The sequence below is a fragment of the Rana temporaria genome, chromosome 8 (assembly GCF_905171775.1).
Source record: "Rana temporaria chromosome 8, aRanTem1.1, whole genome shotgun sequence".
In the NCBI taxonomy this organism is placed as follows: domain Eukaryota; kingdom Metazoa; phylum Chordata; class Amphibia; order Anura; family Ranidae; genus Rana; species Rana temporaria.
In genome coordinates, this window is record NC_053496.1 from 16984432 (window position 1) to 17004879 (window position 20448).

Below are 20448 nucleotides of genomic sequence, written 5' to 3' on the forward strand. Positions count from 1 at the left end.
TTGGACCCAGTGTCGGGTGAAAGGCTACACCAAATTCTGATCCCTCGGAGAGATGCCGCCATGGTATTGAATGCCTATCACGACCAGTCAGGACACTTTGGGGTCCATAAAACGGAAGCCACCATCCGACGCCGGTTCTACTGGATTGGAATGAGGAGCGACGTTGAAAAGTGGTGCAGTGAGTGTGCAGTCTGCAATATCACCAAGAATGGTCGCAAGAATGCGCGAGCACCTCTCCATTCCATTCAGAGCGAGAGGCCCAACCAATTGGTCGCCTTGGATCATGTCAAGCTGTCACCTACCCGGTCCGGGTATTCATATGCTCTCACCATGGTGGATCACTATTCCAAGTGGGTAGTGGTCGTGCCAGTCAAAGACTTAACAGCCAAGACAACAGCCCAGATGTTCTACACCCATTGGGTACAGATACTTGGATGTCCTGAAACTGTCTTGTCCGACCGAGGTCCGGCCTTTGAGGCCCAACTGTTTCAAGAATTGTGCCAGTTCCATGCTTGTAAGAAACTCAGGACCACTGCCTATCATCCGCAAGGGAATGGACTCTGTGAGAGGATCAACCAGGTGTTTATACACATGCTGAGAGCGGCTTCTGTATCCCGACCTGAAGAGTGGCCTCAACTAATGCCCGAACTGTTGGAAATCTACAACAATACCATCCACTGTTCCACTGGTTACACTCCATTTTACCTCATGATGGGCCGACACGGCCAACTGCCTAAAGACAGGGTCTTTGGACTTCAAGCACCTTTCAACCACTCCCCCCAAGCCTCTTCGGAGTGGGTCTCGGAACATCAGAAAAGGATTCAGGAAGCGAGAGAGATAGTCAACAAAAAGATGGGCGAGGCACACTATAGGCAGCAACAGGACTACAACCGCCATGCCTCTGCCCAGCCGTTGCAAGTTGGTGATAAAGTCTGGCTGAAGAAGCATCCTAGAACCCATAAGTTGGACTCCCTTTGGGAAACTGAACCATACACAGTGATTTCCATCCCTTATCCGGACTCTGATGTCTACTCAGTTCAAAAAGCCGGATATGCACCACAAGTTGTCCACCGAAACCGGATCAAGCTGTGTCACAAAGGGAACCTGCCTGTGTTGGTGCCTCCTTCTGCACCACCAAGTCTTCCACCTCCAGTTCAGCCAGCACAAGTGCAGCCCACCAAGCCAGTTGAGCCTGAGAGGCCACTCCTGATGTTCGAAGATGATCCTCTCTTCCCTTCTGATCAAAACGTCTTCTTTGGTTATGTGCCAATCAGTTCCATTCCATCAACCTCAGTCTTGGCACCAGAAGCTCCAGAGTTTACTCCAGCCATCCGCTCACCTGCTGCAGTCCCATCAGAACCTTCTAATGTGGGAGAAAGCTCCATAAGTCAAGAGCCATCATAGGCCCCCATTGTCCAAGATGAAGGTGCAGCTGTCAGTCCAGAAGAAGCAAGTGTTCAAGGAGAAAACAGTGCTCCAGAAAACTCAGAAATGGTGTTGCGTAGATCCGCCAGACCTAATTTCGGATATCCCCCAGCAAGATATAGGGATTAATCCATTAATTATACCTACAATATATGTAGATATACTACATACACCTCAGTTAGTATACATCTCAAGTATACATCATTACTAACTAATATGTCACTAGTTACCTACTTACCTTATTTAGTGTATAGGAACATACCTGGCCAGTAAGTCTCCTATCCCTCACTTAAGCACTACAAAAAGAAAAGGGTATCCTATAAGAAATGTCTAATTGTGTACTTCAGACATAGAATAAAAATGTCTAGTAAATATTAAAGTGTGTTCTGGGGAGAAGAGCTAATAGCCTAAGGGCTATAGATGGGGGCGGTGGACATGTTTGTGTTTCACCTATGGTGCTTGTAGTGTCCAGCAGTGCACCAACACCTTTGCAGCCACTGTGCTATATGCTGGGTGTTTGGTGTGCTCTTGTACCTTTAAGAAGGGGTGGCTCCCCTTCAGTCCACCTGCCCCTATCTATCCATTAAAATGCATGTGCCTCCACTGTGGGGACACTCATTGTTTAGTGTTAGGACCACAGATATTACAGGGTGCCTTGGCGCGGCTCTGTGGCTCACGCATGCGTTTGCAAATGCGTGCGGACTAGACCCCTGTTTTTAACGCATAGTGTTAGACAGGTTAATTGGTTGTCTGCTAGCTGGTCGGTAAGTAGGCTTGGTTTTTCCCTGGGCATTCCCCAGGTTTTTGTTGTTATCTGTTTTAGCCTTCCAATGCTACTTACTGCGATAGCCAGCTATAGATGGGGGCGGTGGACATGTTTGTGTTTCACCTATGGTGCTTGTAGTGTCCAGCAGTGCACCAACACCTTTGCAGCCACTGTGCTATATGCTGGGTGTTTGGTGTGCTCTTGTACCTTTAAGAAGGGGTGGCTCCCCTTCAGTCCACCTGCCCCTATCTATCCATTAAAATGCATGTGCCTCCACTGTGGGGACACTCATTGTTTAGTGTTAGGACCACAGATATTACAGGGTGCCTTGGCGCGGCTCTGTGGCTCACGCATGCGTTTGCAAATGCGTGCGGACTAGACCCCTGTTTTTAACGCATAGTGTTAGACAGGTTAATTGGTTGTCTGCTAGCTGGTCGGTAAGTAGGCTTGGTTTTTCCCTGGGCATTCCCCAGGTTTTTGTTGTTATCTGTTTTAGCCTTCCAATGCTACTTACTGCGATAGCCAGCTATAGATGGGGGCGGTGGACATGTTTGTGTTTCACCTATGGTGCTTGTAGTGTCCAGCAGTGCACCAACACCTTTGCAGCCACTGTGCTATATGCTGGGTGTTTGGTGTGCTCTTGTACCTTTAAGAAGGGGTGGCTCCCCTTCAGTCCACCTGCCCCTATCTATCCATTAAAATGCATGTGCCTCCACTGTGGGGACACTCATTGTTTAGTGTTAGGACCACAGATATTACAGGGTGCCTTGGCGCGGCTCTGTGGCTCACGCATGCGTTTGCAAATGCGTGCGGACTAGACCCCTGTTTTTAACGCATAGTGTTAGACAGGTTAATTGGTTGTCTGCTAGCTGGTCGGTAAGTAGGCTTGGTTTTTCCCTGGGCATTCCCCAGGTTTTTGTTGTTATCTAATAGCCTAAGGGCCCCAGTAGCCAAGGCATTGGGTAGAAAGCCTCCGGCAGCCCAATCCAAAACCTGCTCAGTCTTAAAAGTGTGATCTAACAATAATATACTGTTCCAAAACTGAGTGATAATGTTTAACAGATATGTATTTTGTCTGGGACCCAGATAACCACTCACCCTGCACAAAATAATGATCTCACTTTATCTAATAAGCCTGCAAGGGACATTTATGTGTATAATGCCTCAGGACTTATCATATGAACCTGTTCGTATATGTTTATTTTCTCCCAAAGAACCTGGAACGGACATTGGTGTACAAATGCCTCAGGACTTCTAGTGGCCCCAAGGTAACCTCGTTCCTCAATCCGTCAGTGCCTTAATCGTCGAGGACGACTTCTGTTTAGTGGTGGGGTTTGTGGTGTCCCAGTACAGGTATTTGCTGTAGGCCCTGTCAGATTGAGGCCCTCGGCTTGTGGGGTCTCCCCTGCAGGGACTCAGCTAGTTATGATGTGATTTATACTGTTATGGTTGATAATACGTTTATTAGGTGTGTATAGCTTTAAGGGATTTAGTCAACCATCTCATGTTCAGTCAGAGTGTATTAGAGTCGGGAGGATTAAATGATAGACAATACCTTATTGTGTTGTGTTATACTACAGGTCAGTCTCTATGATCCACAGCTCTCAACCAATAGGCTTCAGTCTAAACAGGCCCTTATAAGGGATTGTACTTCCTGTTTAAGCAGTCTAATGCTTCACACAGTTCCTAGCAGAGCCAACACAGTCAGAGGAGAGGCAGTGCAGGCCCGAAGCCTCCAGGAGAAAATACAGCAAAGAGTGGAGTATCCCTAAACATTACAGAACCAGTACTTCAGCTCATTTATCAGATCAATCCGTTATTCCGGCAAAAAGCCTCAAGTCTACAGACACTTCAGTAAGTGTATCTTTTTTCCAGCCTAGTTAAGCATAGGCCCTGAATTACTATCCGGCTTTTGCAGCCGAGTATATACAGTATATGATCAACTAAGCTCAAGCATTATCAGCTGTGTGATCCAGAGACTGCCTGCAGAACATTTTGACACTCTGTTTAAAGCTGTGAAGATTTTGACACCTGCCTTCATGCCAGTAAAGCCTTTGTTGTTTTAACCCCCTGTTGTGGACTGTGTTATTACCATCCTAACTAGCGGGGATACGGAGGCCCCCGGAGCTGTAGTTTCCCGGGGTATACCAAGACTACAGTGGCGTCACGTGATAGAGAGGGTTAATACCATCTGGCCCTCACTAAGGGTTAATACCACCTGACCCTGGGCTCCTAGCCCCAAGAACCAAGTAGCTAACCATCAAGCGCATGTGTGTGGCCGTGGGACTCACCCTCCCCGGTCACCACAATAATATGGTCCTCCTACGATTTGAAAGACAGTAAACTGGCCCTTTGTTTAGAAAGTCTAAAGACCCCTGCTCTAACGCCGTGTACACACGATCATTTTTCGGCATGAAAAAAAAAACTTGGTTTTTCAGCATGTCGAAAAAACTATGTTTTCCCAACTTCATCATTAAAACGATGTTGCCCACACACCATCGTTTTATAAAAAATTATCTAGCAAAGCGCGGTGACGTACAACACGTACGACGGCACTATAAAGGGGAAGTTCCATTCGCCTTTGGGCTGCTTTTGCTGTTTCCGTGTTAGTAAAAGACGATTCGCGCTTTTCTGTTCCATTACGAACGGTACTTTTACCAGAACGAGCGCTCCCTTCTCATAACTTGCTTCTGAGCATGCACGGGTTTTTTACGTCGTTTTAGCCCACACACGACCATTTTTTACAACCCGAAAAACGACATTGTTTAAAACAACGTTAACCACTTGCCTACTGTGCACATACACCCCCTGCCTGCCCAGACTAAATTTTAGCTTTCGGCACTGCGTCACTTTAACAGACAATTGCGCGGTCGTGCGACGTGGCTCCCAAACAAAATTGACGTTCTTTTTTTCCCACAAATAGAGCTTTCTTTTGGTGGTATTTGATCGCCTGTGCGGTTTTTAGTTTTTGCGCTATAAACAAAAAAAGAGCGACAATTTTGAAAAAAAAACACTATTTTTTACTTTTTTCTATAATAAATACCCCAGTTAAAAAAAAAAAAAAAAATTTATCTCCGTTTAGGCCAATACGTATTCTTCTACATATTTTTTTTGGTAAAAAAAATTAAAATAAAATCGCAATAACCGTAACGTTATATTGCCTACAAAATAGGGGGACATAATTATGTTTTTTTTTTTTTTTTACTAGGAATGGCGGCGATCTGCGATTTTTTTTTTTCGGGACTGCGACATTATAGCGGACACATCGGACACTTTTGACGCATTTTTGGGACCATTCACATTTATACAGTGAACAGTGCTATAAATATGCATTGATTACTGTATAAATGTGACAGGCAGGGAAGGGGTTAACCACTAGGGGGTGAGTAAGGGGTTAAATGTGTAGCCTAGTCAGTGTTCTAACTGTGGGGGGAGGGGGGTGACTGGGGGAGGTGACCGATCTGTGTCCCTTTGTACAAGGGACACAGCATCGGTCTCCTCTCTCCCTGACAGGACGTGGAGCTCTGTGTTTACACACAGAGCTCCACGTCCCTGCTCAGTTACTGGGCAATCGCGGGTACCCGGCGGTCATCGCGGCCACCGGGCACGCGCACTGTGTTCCCAGTAACGCGACCGGTGCTAGCGCCCCCTAGCAGCTTCTAATGACAGGACGTCATATGACGTTCTGTCAGAACAACAGGGGATTCCGCCCGCTGTCATTTGTAAGGAGGTTAAGGCCTGAATCACACTAGTGCGTTGCGTTTTGGAGCTCCGTTGTTTTTTTGCGAATTTCTCTATAAGGTGTTCTGCAGATCAACTGCGTTTTAGCTGCAGATCAGGTGCGAATTTGGAGACCTGGGAGAGGGGAGGGGGGGAAGTGTATTGAACTGAATGAGACAAATACTGAAGAGAAATGAACACATCTGCGAATTCAGCTGCGTACCCATAGAAGATAATGGGACTGAATTCGCACCTGAGCCGCACCGCAAGACATAAAAACCGCACACGGTTTGGAGGCAATGCGCAGTGCGGATGCATCGCACATATGTGAACCAGCCTCATTGAAAACAATGTATTTTGAAATGTCCTGCGAATTAGATGCGGTTTAAGCCGCACTCAATTCGCATAGGTGTGAACCTGGCCTAAAAGTTGTAAGGAGGTTAAAAAATACAGCATGCTCGTAATTTTTTTTTTGGGGGTTTTCAGAACCTGAAAAATGATGTGAAGCCCACACACGATCATCTTAAATGACGTTTTTGAAAAACTACGTTTTTTTTCATGCTGAAAAATGATCGTGTGTACGCGGCATAAGGTTTGCGACAGTTTCCAGCTTTAATAGCGATTACTTAGCTGTCAGTATTTAGAAATAATTACTTTGTAGCTGAGCTGTGTATTAGAGCTTCTTGGAAGACGGCAAATCACTATATATTAAACAAAGACATGTTTATTTTACTGGAAAGTGAACACTTATTTTTGCTTTTTCATGCTGCTCTTATTAGGAATTAAAGGCAGAAGCCAAGAAAACATGGTGATGAGAATTTAACATAACAAGCACAATAGATGAATTTTTATGGTAGAGCTGGCCAGGAAATAAAAATTAGATTTATTCTCAGGGACAGAACTTTCCAGGGACAAATCTTCAGGCAGTCTATGGTAACCAGGGACAGCTGAGAGACAATTGCTGATCGTAAAGTGATTGTAAGCCCTCAATTTAAAAAAAATAACAAACACATCATACTTACCTCCGCTGTGCAAGTCGTTTTGCACAGTGTGGCCCCGACCCTCGTCTTCTGGGGTCCACCAGCGGCTCCTCCTCACATCAGTAAACCCCCAAGGGGTTACCTTGTGGGTGCGCTCCCGAGTCCAGCATTTATCTTGAAACAGCCACACCACATGTTTTCAGAGAGTCCTGTATTTCACTTAAAGATATATGTGGGTTTTTCTTTGCATCCGGAACAATTTTCCTGGCAGTTGTGGCTGAAATTTTAGTTGGTCTACCTGACCGTGGTTTGGTTTCACCACTTCTTGATTAGAGTTTGAACACTGCTGATTGGCATTCTCAATTCCTTGGATATTTTTTTATATTACGTTTCTGTTTTTTACAGTTCAACTCCCTTTTCCAGCAGATCCCTTGACAATTCTTTTGCTTTCCCCATGACTCAGAATCCAGAAACGTCAGTGCAGCACTATATGAAAGATGCAAGGGTCTGTCAGGAGACCAGAAACTCATTGACCCTTTTATACACACATGCTAATTACAAGCAAACAGATCACAGGTGAGGATGGTTACCTTTAATAGCCATTCAAACCCCTTTGTGTCAACTTGTGTGCATGTTATCAGGCCAAAATCACCAGGGTATGTAAACTTTTGATCAGGGTCATTTGGGTAGTTTCTGTGTTCATTATGATTTAAAAAGAGTAAACACAGGGGTAGATTCACATACCTTTTGCGGCGGCGTATCTCCAGATCTCCAGATACGCCGCCGTAATTTGAATTCCGCGCCCGCGTAGCGTTACGCCGATTCACAAAGGCAGTTACGCTGAAAAAATAGGCTTCCTCCACCGACGTAACTTGATTGCGGCGGCGTAGAATTGTGTGCAATATAACTTTGGCCGATAGGGGCGCTACTATTGTTGTCGGCGTAGAATATGCTAATTTCCTAGATACGCCGATTCACCAACGTACGTGCGCCCGGCGTTCGTTTTTTACGTCGTTTGAGTTAAGGCTTTTTCGGCGTAAGGCTGCTCCTGCTATTAGGAGGCGCAGCCAATGTTAAGTATGGACGTCGTTCCCGCTTCGAAATTTGAATTATTTACGTTGTTTGCGAATAGGGCTGGACGTAATTTACATTCACGTCGAAACCAATACGTCGTTACGCCGTACTTGGAAGCAATGCACACTGGGATATGTACATGGACGGCGCATGCGCCGTTCGTAAATCACGTCAATCACGTCAGGACATATTATCATAAAACACGCCCCCCCTTCCCCATTTGAATTCCGCGCGCTTACGCCGGCCCCATTTACGCTACGCCGCCGCGACTTACGGAGCAAGTGTTTTGTGAATACTGCACTTGCTCCTGTAAGTTGCGGAGGCTTAGCGTAAATACACTACGCTGCGCCGCCGTAACTTATAGCGTAGCTACCTGAATCTACCCCACAGTTGATAATAAATGGCTTCAGCCAAACACTAACCATGAAAGAAAAGTTTTTGTGTTATCATTCATATTCTCTGAAAAATGGCCAAGAAATCATAAATTCTGCCAGGGTATGTAAACTTATGAAAAAAAGTCAAAAGTGCTTCCGCGCCACCACACAAATATAAAAGGTGAAGGTAAAAAAACAAAAATGCTGCTTAATCTGAATAAGTGAATAAATAATTATATACCTCAAGTGGATGTGATAAAAAATGATCAGCGCATAAATTAAATAGTTCAATAATGGATGAATAAATGATACTAAAAGTGATGTATAAACTAGTGGTCAAATGCCAAAAAATGACAAAAATGTATTATCCACTTTTTGGGACTTTTTTGTCTTACTATTCATCTCATGCGTTTTTTGCACATTGCTAGACTTTGCACAATTATATTATATATATATATATATATATATATATATATATATATATATATATATATATATATATATATATATAAATATAACCCCAGTAAAGAAAAGATTAGCATTATCCCATAAATGTAGCATCAATAAAAATAGAAATGTACCTGAATATTGAGACGTCCCCTATGAGCTCCAAGACCATAACGTTTCACCGTAGAAGCGTGTAGTTGAAAGTCTGTTACCTTTAGGGTTTCCAACCCCAGAGGAGGACAACCTGTTGGAAGGCCACGAGATAGAGTCCAGTTACTACACATAAGCAGCCATTTACATATTGATTGTGTAGGCCAGGGGTCTCCAAACTGCGGCCCGAGGGCCGGATGTGGCCCTTTGCTAGTCTTCATCCGGCCCTTGGGGCAGTATTGCTTCCAATGATATGAGGCACTATTCCTCCCAATGGCACCAACAATGGGGCACTATTTCTTAGACTAATAGCAATGATGGAGCACTATTCCTCCTCCCTACTGCCCACCAACACTGGGGCCATGTTTATTCTCACTGATGCTCGGCCCTGGGGCATTTTCATACCTGATTCGGCCCCCCTGAAGTCTGAAAGACCGTAAACTGGCCCTTTGCTTGAAAAGTATGGAGACCCCTGGTGTAGGCTAATATGGCAGTACTGCAGTTATATTCAAGTTATTAAAAGGGCTTTAAGGTTTTAGATGACCAAGTAACCTGCCGGTCTAAATGTCCTAATTTTTCCAAGTAAAGTTGCCTATAGCCATATGGATCTTTACCTTAGGAAGTATATCAAAAAGCATCAATAGCATCCCTTTATAGGTATATGCTCCCTTGCCTAGTTCATATTTGGCTAGCAGAGATGATTAAAGTGGAGTTTCCATCCCAATTTTTGTTTTCATTATTGTGCTCATTAGACCGCCCAGCCTAGCCAATCAACGGCCAGGCTGGGAACCGAACATGATGACATGCACGCGCCCGGGATTTTCAAACAGCGAGGTAAGTAAAACGGGGGCTCGGGAGGGGCGTGGGCGGCGGTGCCGTCAGATGTTTTTTTACCTTAATGCATAGGATGCATTAAGGTAAAAAAAACTTTTACCTTTACAACCCCTTTAAGAGGACCTATTTTTTCGATTACAAGGGATGTTTACATTCCTTGTAAAAGGAATAAAAGTGACCCACTTTTTAAAAAAAAATAAACAATTTTAAAAATCAATAAAATCAAGTAAAATAAATAAGAAAAAACAAAAAACATTTTTTTAAAGCGCCCCGTCCCGACGAGCTTGCGTGCAGAAGCGAATGCATACGTAAGTAGCGCCCACATATGGGCTGCCTTGTGGTAGCACCAGCCCTGCTTAGCACCACAGCATGATACATGGTTCTGTATTCTCTGAAAGATGTGGTAATGGGAGGTAGGTAAGGGGTGGAGCCAAGGAATGGTGCTCGGAGGTGGGTACGGGGCGGAGTCAAGTAGTAACTTGGAAGGGAGGAGTTCCTACATCTATTCTCTGAGAAAAAAAAGCCCTGTCAAACACCCACAATGTACCTGGCACCAGTGCCGGCCCAAGACATTGTGCTGCCTGGGACCAAGAATGAAATGCTGCCCCCCCCAGAAAAAAAATCATGCCAACCAAAAGGCTCCCACATTCATTATTTTATATCATGATAACTAAAGAGGACCTGTCATGGCTCTATACATGTATAAAGGAGTAAAAAGAGGACCGGTCATGGCTCTATACATGTATAAAGAGGACCTGTCATTGCTCTATACATGTATAGGAGTATAAAGAGGACCTGTCATGGCTCTATACATGTATATAGAGGACCTGTCATTACTCTTCACATGTAAAGGAATATCAAGAGGACCTGTCATTTTTTTTTAAATGTATATAGGACTATAAAGAGTACTTGACATGGCTCTATACATGTATAAAGGAGTATAACGAGGGCCTGTCAGGGCTCTATAGATGTATAAAGAGGACCTGTCATGGCTCTATACATGCATATAGGCGTATAAAAGGACCTGCCATGGCTCTATACATGTATCCAGGAGTATAAAGGGATCTGTGAATTGCCGGCTTTTTTTTTGTACCAAAAATATGTAGAAGAATACATATTGGCCTAAACTGAAGAAAATAGTTTATTTTTCAAAATTTTGGGGATATTTATTATAGCAAAAAGTTAAAAAATATATATATTTATAGCACAAAAAATAAAAACCGCAGAGGTGATCAAATATCACCAAAAGAAAGCTCTATTTGTGGGAAAAAAAGGACATCAATTTTATTTGGGTAGCGGAACGGGCTGGTGGGCATCAGTATGCTGCACCCCTAAAAGTGCTGCCTGGTACCCATGGTACCACCCGGTCCCATCATAGGGCCGGCCCTGCCTGGCACACAGAGGCCATATGATCCTTGCCTAGCTGGTAGTAAGTGATACGATGGAGCCTAAAGCAGAACATTTCGTTCCCAGCGGGAAAGGGATACCATTTTAAGATAAAAATATGTTCTTCAGATCTCTAGATTTACATGAAGTGTAATTCTAAATAATAGGTCCACTTCAATTAACACGGGATCAAGTCACCCAATTATGAAAGCAACATTGCTGTTAATTTTTATTTTTTTTAAAACAAATGTGTACTCATTATTTTTAATACAAAGGAAAAACTGGCCTGTAAATTAAATTGCCTAACGTCTTATGGGATATAATAATTGGGTATAATGATTAAAAATTTACAGATATTTCCCATTTAAGAAAAATTCTCTATAGGAACCCCAAATTACAGCAGACGCTTGATGTACTGGTAGACTTCCTACAGTGGCGGGTGTAAAATATGGCATTAATATATATTTTTCCATAGCAGGTATGAAAGATTCATTGTCCTCCTGCAGCATTCTGGCTTATTATAAAGCCACATATAATGAACGGAAAGCCGCAATTTTAATAGGAAAAGCCCCTGGCAGTGCTGGAAAGCCCTAGCGCAGAGATCAGCCGTCAGGCTCATTCATGTTGTATAAGGCAGCCGACGTCTCTTAAGAAAAAGGGTAACATTTTCCATTTGCACATGAGCTGATCTCAGCTTCGACCCAACGTAAACTTGGAGTCCACTCTGCAGCCAGAAACAGAGAAAGTATTTATAAAGGCGTCGGGATTTGATAAGCAAAGAGAGATCTCATGGGAGATTAATGGAAAGGTCCATTAGCGGTTCCTTCTGCCAAGGAATCATATACCCAGCTAGAGCATCAAAGGGAAGAACGACTTTGAAGTATCTCATAGTTCAGAAGCGTTTATATTCTCATCTGCTTTCCAGCACCTTAGATACCTGCAGTATTAGCACTGAATGGAGAACCAGGATTAGGTACCCCAGCAAGGCAGCTTCAATAGACATTCACATATAGAAAAATGCAGAGGTGGCTCTCTAATTAGGCAAAGAAGGCGGTCGCCTAAGGCCTGTGATAGAATGGGGGGGAAAGTGCCCAGTCAGTGTCCCCAAGCTGGCAGGGCAGAGGTGGCTCTAGGCTTTGTGAGGCCTTAGGCAAAACTTAGACATGAGGCCCCAATCACGCCCATAATGGGAAAAATAATTCAAGCGGAAAAAAAAAATAACGCTATTTTTACAGAGACCTCCCTACCCCCCGGCCCAGTCCGCCCCTACCTCCTGGCGGGTTCAGCATCGGCCGGCAGCTCCACCTCCACATCAACAATTCGTCTGCAGTAGGCAGCGCTCTATACGAAAGATGGTAATCCTTTACCAGCCCGACCCGCTTACCCTGCCACAGAGGCGGCTCTCTAATTAGGCAAAGAAAGGCCTCGGGCCTTCAAGGGCCTCACGGCCACCTAATTTGCCTGATGTATGTGATAGAATGGGGGGGGGGGGGAAGTCCCCAGTCAGTGTCCCCAAGCTGGCAGGGCAGAGGTGGCTCTGGGCTTTGTGAGGCCTTAGGCAAAACTTAGACATGAGGCCCCAATCACGCCCATAATGGGAAAAATTCAAGCGATAAAAAAAATAACGCAATTTCTACCCCCCGGCCCAGTCCGCCCCTACCTCCTGGCGGGTTCAGCATCGGCTGGCAGCTCCACCTCCACATGAACAATTCGTCTGCAGTAGGCAGCGCTCTATACGAAATATGGTAATCCTTTACCAGCCTGACCCGCTTACCCTGCCACAGAGGCGGCTCTCTAATTAGGCAAAGAAAGGCCTCGCGCCTTCAGGGGCGTCACGGCCACCTAATTTGCCTGATGTATGTGATAAAACGGGGGGGAAAGTCCCCAGTCAGTGTCCCCAAGCTGTCAGGGTAAGCGGGTCGGGCTGGTAAAGGATTACTATCTTTCGTATAGAGCGCTGCCTACTGCAGACGAATTGTAGATGTGGAGGTGGAGCTGCCGGCCGATGCTGAACCCGCCAGGAGGTAGGGGTGGACTGGGCCGGGGGGTAGGGAGGTCTCTGTAAAAATTGCGTTATTTTTTTTATCGCTTGAATTATTTTTCCCATTATGGGTGTGATTGGGGCCTCATGTCTAAGTTTTGCCTAACGCCTCACAAAGCCTAGAGCCGCCTCTGGAAAAATGTATTTTCCATCAGATTACTGTACTGCACATCTTTTTTTATGCACCAAGCCAGTCCATTAAAGAGGTTGTAAAGGTTCATTTAAAAAAAAAAATTAAATAACAAACATGTCATACTTACCTTCACTGTGTAGTTCGTTTTGCACAGAGTGGTCCCGATCCTTCTGTTCTGGGGTCCCACGGCGGCTCTCTTGGCTCCTCCCCGCAATAGCTATCCCCCTCTAGGAAGCTCTCTCTCTCGAGGGGGTTACCTTGCGGGCACGCTCCAGTCTCATACACAAGGCGTCCATAGACACAGAGTGTATGACTTGGTCCCGCACCCCAAGTCATTGGATTTGATTGACAGCAGCGGGAGCCAATGGCTGCGCTGCTATTAATCTATCTAATCAACGCGAGAAGAGGATGCCAGGGACGAGACGAGCAGGTAAACGTGCTCAGGTAAGTAAAACGGGGGGGGGGGCGTCATTGCCTGGTGTTTTTTCCTATGCATTAAGGTGAAAAAACACAAACCTTTACAACCCCTTTAACCACTAGCCGATCAGCCGCCGCAGTTATACGACGGCAGGTTGGCTCGGCTGCGCAAAATCACGTAGGTATACGTCATTTTGCATTCCAGCCATTAGGGTGCCTGCTCGCCCCTGGTGCCAACGCGTGTGCCCGGCGGGCGCGATCACTGCCGGGCACCTGCGATCGCTCGTTACAGAGCAAGAACCGGGAGCTGTGTGTGTAAACAGGGGTAACTATACGACGGAAAAAGCCGAGCGCAAACGTCGTAAAAAAAAAGCGCCGGGCGGTCGTTCGTTTCTGAATCGGCATAACTCCTCATTTGCATATTCCTCGCGTATACAAACGGAAGCGCCACCTAACGGCCAGCGTGAGATTGCAGCCTAAGATCCGACGGTGTAAGTCACTTACACCTGTTGGATCTTAGGGAGATCTATGCGTAACCTGATTTTATGAATCAGGCGCATAGATACGACGGCCGGACTCAGAGATACGACGGTGTATCAGGAGATACGCCGTTGTATCTTCTTTCTGAATCCGGGCCACAGAGTGGTGCAGGTTTTGCTCAAGAATATCCCTGTATTTAGCACCATCCATCTTTCTCTCAACACTAACCAGTTTTCCAGTCCCGACTGCTGAAAAACATCCCCACAGCATGATGCTGCCACCACCATGTTTCACAGTGGGGATGGTGTTCTTTGGGTGATGTGATGGGTTTGCGCCAGACATAGCATTTTCTTTGATGGCCAAAAAGTCCTTCTCCGTAATACTAAACTGATACCTATAGGATGTGTTTGAAGCGTTGCTTATTGAAAATATAGGGTACTGAAGTTTGACGCCATTTGACACACAAAAATTTAAGGTTTGGCATGTTGGGTATCTATTTACTCTGTGCAACCTCGTCTTTTATATTTAAAAAAAATTGTGGGTAATTTATTGCGTTTGTTTGCTTTAATATTCACGTTAGTGTGTTTTTTACTAAAAGTTTGCATTTCCTAGACCTTTGCGGAAACATCGTGTGACAGAAAAAATTGGAACTCGGGAGGATGGAAGATTTCCCTTCTCTGCACCTCTAAACAGCTACATAGATAACACATTACACACATGGTGGAGCTAGGAAACCAAAAAACATTCTCACGCACTTTCTCTGACTTCTTGCACTGTCTTCTCCTCATCCAGTCCATAAACAAACTTCTCCGGGACTTTCTTGTTTTTCTCTGTCTTCTTGCTACCGTTTTTGGCTGAAGGGAAGAACAAAGAGACAGTTATATGATTACAATGTCAATTTGATCATATTTTATTACAGTAGGCTGGGAAGGGTCACAAACATGGCGCATCTACAGAGTAGGATCAAATCTGTGTATTGTAGGCTACGTCATGACATAAATATATGTACTATAGTCATCTGGAGTATATTTTCTCAAAATATGCCATATCTTTCTCAAATTGTCATGTTTGTATGCATGGCTATTAGGCATGTGCAAAAGGGGGAAAAAATTGTTTTGTTTCATTTTAAATCGTTATTTAATTAGTTTTGTTAAGTTAGATTCGTTACATGTGTTAAATTCCTTTTCGGAATTTGTTCGTTTTCGACCGAATTTCAAAAAATCTGGTCGAATTCGAAAATATTTAGACCGGATTCGATAATATTTAAATCGGATTCGAAAACAAATTCTATTCGAATCGAATTCGAAAACAAATTCGAATGAAAATTGAAAGCAAATTTGAATCAAAATCTAAAAAATATAAATCGATTTCTAAAAAAAGAATACAATAAAATAGAATATAAAATAATAAAACAATAGAATGAAAATCAAAGAATAGTAAAGAACAGAATAGAGTTTAATAGAATGTAATCAAATACAATAGAATATGACCTGGCGGCTTCTTCTATCTATCTTCCATTTTCTGAAATTCGAAATTCATATAGAATGAACTCAGATTCGAATAGAAAAATATTAGAAGAGTAGAATAATATATATATATATAAACTACATTTATATATATAACCATCTTCTGAAATTCGAAATTCATATAGATTGATCTCAAATTCGAATAGAAAAATATTAGAATAGAGCAGAAATAAATATATTTATATATACATATATATATACACACACACACACATATATATTTTATTATTCTATTCTTCTAATATTTTTCTATTCGAATTTGAGTTCATTCTATATGAATTTCGAATTTCAGAAAATGGAAGATAGATAGAAGAAGCCAGGTCATATTCTATTGTATTTGATTACATTCTATTAAATTCCATTCTGTTCTTTACTATTCTTTGATTTTCATTCTATTGTTTTATTACTTTATATTCTATTTTATTGTATTCTTTTTTAGAAATCGATTTATATTTTTTAGATTTTGATTCAAATTTGCTTTCAATTTTCATTCGAATTTGTTTTCGAATCGCATTGTTTTCTAATTCGATTCGAATAGAAGTTGTTTTCGATGTTCGATCGAATTTCGTCCGCGGGTTTTCGATTCGAAAACGTTCGTTCGGATTCGGTAAATTTGTTAATATTACAATTCGGGAATTTGTATGCATCCGAATGTCCGAATAATGAAAAATTTGTCCGAATTTTGATTCGGAACGAAACTAAATGCACATGCCTAATGGCTATATGTATGTTAACATGAAGTGCATATGTGTATAAAGTTCCAATGCTTAGCCTTGGAATCACTTCACAGCTCATGTTCCACCTGCATTTCTATTCACGCATTTTCATGAAACTCCTATTACAAATGCTTTTCTGCACACAAGAGTATATTCTGTACTCGAAGTGCAGTGGTCAGGGCTCAGACTATGAAATGTACAACACAGTGGGGGTTATTTACGAAAGGCAAATCCACTTTGCACTACAAGTGCACTGGAAGTGCAGTCACTGTAGATCTGAGGGGAAGATCTGAAATAGGGAGAAGCTCTGCTGATTTTAACATCCAATCATGTGCAAGCTAAAATGCTGTTTTTTATTTTCCTTGCATGTCCCCTTCAGATCTACAGCGACTGCACTTCCAGGTGCACTCGCAGTGCAAAGTGGATTTGCCTTTCACCAGTGTGTATCGTGCAGGGTTCAGGAGAGCGCAATGCACAGGGTGCAGGTCTCAGGAGTGTGTAATGCACAAAGTGCAGAGGCAATAGTGTAATGAAAAAGTGACAGAATTTGGCAAATGCCAGAATCGCCAGCCCAGACCTGTACACCTGTCAGGGCCGGCCCTACCATGGGTCCCAGTGGGTCCATTGGACCCAAGCAGCACTTTGAGAGGGGCAGCAAATTGAACTATGGCCGCCTCTCTTTCTCTTCTATTTACCCAGCAAATTGATGACCAAGATTTTTTTTCCAGCAGTTTTGTGTGTCATGTGGACAACTGCCGAACAACACCCCCCCCCCCCGGGCAGCTCTGCCTGCCCCTATGTCTATATACTACCCTAGCTTGTCTATATACTACCCCAGTCCGCCCTTATGCTGCCCTAGCGTGTCTATATACCGCCCTAGCCTGTCCATATACTACCCTAATCTGTCCATATACCACCCTAGCCTGTCCATATACTACCCTAGCCTGCTCATATACTACCCTAGCCTGCCCATATACTACCCTAGCTTGTCTATATACTACCCCAGTCTGCCCCTATGCTGCCCTAGCGTGTCTATATACCACCCTAGCCTGTCCATATACTACCCTAATCTGTCCATATACAACCTTAGCCTGTCCATATACTACCCTACTACCCTAGCCTGCCCATATACTACCCTAGCTTGTCTATATACTACCCCAGTCTGCCCCTATGCTGCCGTAGCGTGTCTATATACCACCCTAGCCTGTTAATGCACTACCCTAATCTGTCCATATACCACCCTAGTCTGCCCTTATATTACCCTAGCCTGCCCTTATACTACCCTAGCCTGTCTATATACCACCCTAGCCTGTTAATGCACTACCCTAATCTGTCCATATACCACCCTAGCCTGTCCATATACTACCCTAGCCTGCCCTTATACTACCCTAGCCTGCCCTTATACTACCCTAGCCTGTCTATATACCACCCTAGCCTGTTAATGTACTACCCTAGCCTGTCCATATACCACCCTAGCCTGTCCATATACTACCCTAACCTGTCCATATACTACCCTAGCCTGTGCATATACTACCCTAGCCTGTCCATATACTACCCTAGCCTGTCCATATACTACCCTAGCCTGTCCATATACTACCCTAGCCTGTCCATATACTACCCTAGCCTGTCCATATACTACCCTAGCCTGTCTATATACCACCCTAGCCTGTCTATATTCAACCCTAGCCTGCCCCTATACCACCCTAGCCTGCCCCTATACTGTCCTAGCCCACCCCTTGCAATTGAACATAGCGGTATGCCATATAATTTTGCATATAGACAAGGTGGTTTTGTATGTAAATCTGACTTCCTGATAAATGTAATTTTAGTTTTAAATATCATTAAATAAAGTAATGGATGTGGGGGCCTTTGGTGGGCGTGATTATTTTGATTTTTTGTGGGGGGGGGGGGGGAAAATTTCATTCTTGGACCCAGGCAGCACGATGTCTTGGGCCAGCCTTGACACTTATGTACACATAAATTCACAGATTTTAGAATCCAAAATCACAGATGATACATTTGCTTGCTCCACATGCCTCTTTTTATGTCTGTTTATCTTCTAGCTGTATAATGGCACCCTTCCCCGAGTCAGTGTACATTACATTACATGCGGGGCACCTGCTGAGTAGCACAGTGCGTCTGGAAAACTTATTGAAATGTTGGCAGTCGCCATAGAGAGCTGTCATTATTCTGGGAAAAGCTTTATTACCGAATTCCTTGTAGATATAATTTTACATTTTCTATCACGCTGGGCTGACACATTGGTACCAGCTTTGTCAGTCACACTCCTGCTTTGTGTGTTAAATATTATACACGCCTGGAGACCTCCATTTTTCTCCGTCACATGCTTTGGCACCAATAATTACTTCTTTATGAGGGACACATAGCTCCGAGCTGTATGGAATTGTGAAGTTACTGTCTTTTCTGCTGCGTATAGCTGAATGGCAGAGACTTCTCAAGTGTGACATCAAAGGATGGTGGTATGGATGAATTGATGAATGGTTGGATGGTTGAATAGGAAACTAACATTAACATGTCACGACAAAAATATTGGATAAAATAACTCAATGTGAAATAGATTCAACTCAATGTCAAAGCAATTTATGATGGAATGTAGAACTATCAAAGAAACACATTTAGATATTGGAACTACTTCATTTAAGACACTTTGTTTTAAATAAAAACATGGACAGCACCAGAATAACATTTATCCTTCGAGATAAATTAGGAGCCATAAGTTAGTAAGGGTTATAAAAAAGGATGGATGGATAAATTGATGGACAAAAATATAGACAAACTGGTGATGAATCAGAAAGGATAGATAGATAGATATCTTGTGGAAAAAATACACTATATTGCCAAAAGTACCGGAGAAGTACACAGGGAGGAAATGGGGGGAACCGGAGGAGCACAGGGAGGAGCGCACAGGGGAGAACATGGGGGGAACCGGAGGAGCACAGGGAGGAGCACACAGGGGAGAACATGGGGGGAACCGGAGGAGCACAGGGAGGAGCGCACAGGGGAGAACATGGGGGGAACCGGAGGAGCACAGGGAGGAGCGCACAGGGGAGGACATGGGGGGAACCGGATGAGCACAGGGAGGAGCGCACAGGGGAGAACATGGGGGGAACCGGAGGAGCACAGGGAGGAGCGCACAGGGGAGAACATGGGGGGAACCGGAGGAGCACAGGGAGGAGCGCACAGGGGAGGACATGGGGGGAACCGGATGAGCACAGGGAGGAGCGCACAGGGGAGAACATGGGGGGAACCGGAGGAGCACAGGGAGGAGCGCACAGGGGAGGACATGGGGGGAACCGGAGGAGCACAGGGAGGAGTGAACAGGGGAGGACATGGGGGGAACCAGAGGAGCACAGGGAGGAGCGCACAGGGAGGAGCACACAGGGGAGAACATGGGGGGAACCGGAGGAGCACAGGGAGGTGCGCACAGGGGAGAACATGGGGGGAACCGGAGGAGCACAGGGAGGAGCGCACAGGGGAGAACATGGGGGGAACCGGAGGAGCACAGGGAGGAGCGCACAGGGGAGAACATGGGGGGAACCGGAGGAGCACAGGGAGGAGCGCACAGGGGAGAACATGGGGGGAACCGGAGGAGCACAGGGAGGAGCGCACAGGGAAGAACATGGGGGGAACCGGAGGAGCACAGGGAGGAGCGCACAGGGGAGAACATGGGGGGAACCGGAGGAGCACAGGGAGGAGCACACAGGGGAGAACATGGGGGGAACCAGAGGAGCACAGGGAGGAGCGAACAGGGGAGAACATGGGGGGAACCGGAGGAGCACAGGGAGGAGCACACAGGGGAGAACATGGGGCAACCGGAGGAGCACAGGGAGGAGCACACAGGGGAGAACATGGGGGGAACCGGAGGAGCACAGGGAGGAGCACATGGGGGAGGACATGGGGGGAACCGGAGGAGCACAGGGAGGAGCGCACAGGGGAGAACATGGGGGGAACCGGAGGA

At 44.7% G+C, this 20448-nt stretch overlaps 1 protein-coding gene across 1 annotated transcript in view; it reads right to left on the bottom strand.

Moving 5' to 3' along the window:
• CPXM2 (carboxypeptidase X, M14 family member 2) overlaps positions 1 to 20448 on the bottom strand; it is a 185152-nt gene that overhangs the window by 124508 nt on the left and 40196 nt on the right. The window contains exons 3-4 of the mRNA XM_040361343.1: positions 14983 to 15081; positions 8921 to 9030 (exon numbers count right to left, since the gene is read on the bottom strand). Coding sequence (XP_040217277.1) covers positions 8921 to 9030; positions 14983 to 15081 — 209 coding nt within the window. The remainder of the gene's footprint in view (positions 1 to 8920; positions 9031 to 14982; positions 15082 to 20448) is intronic.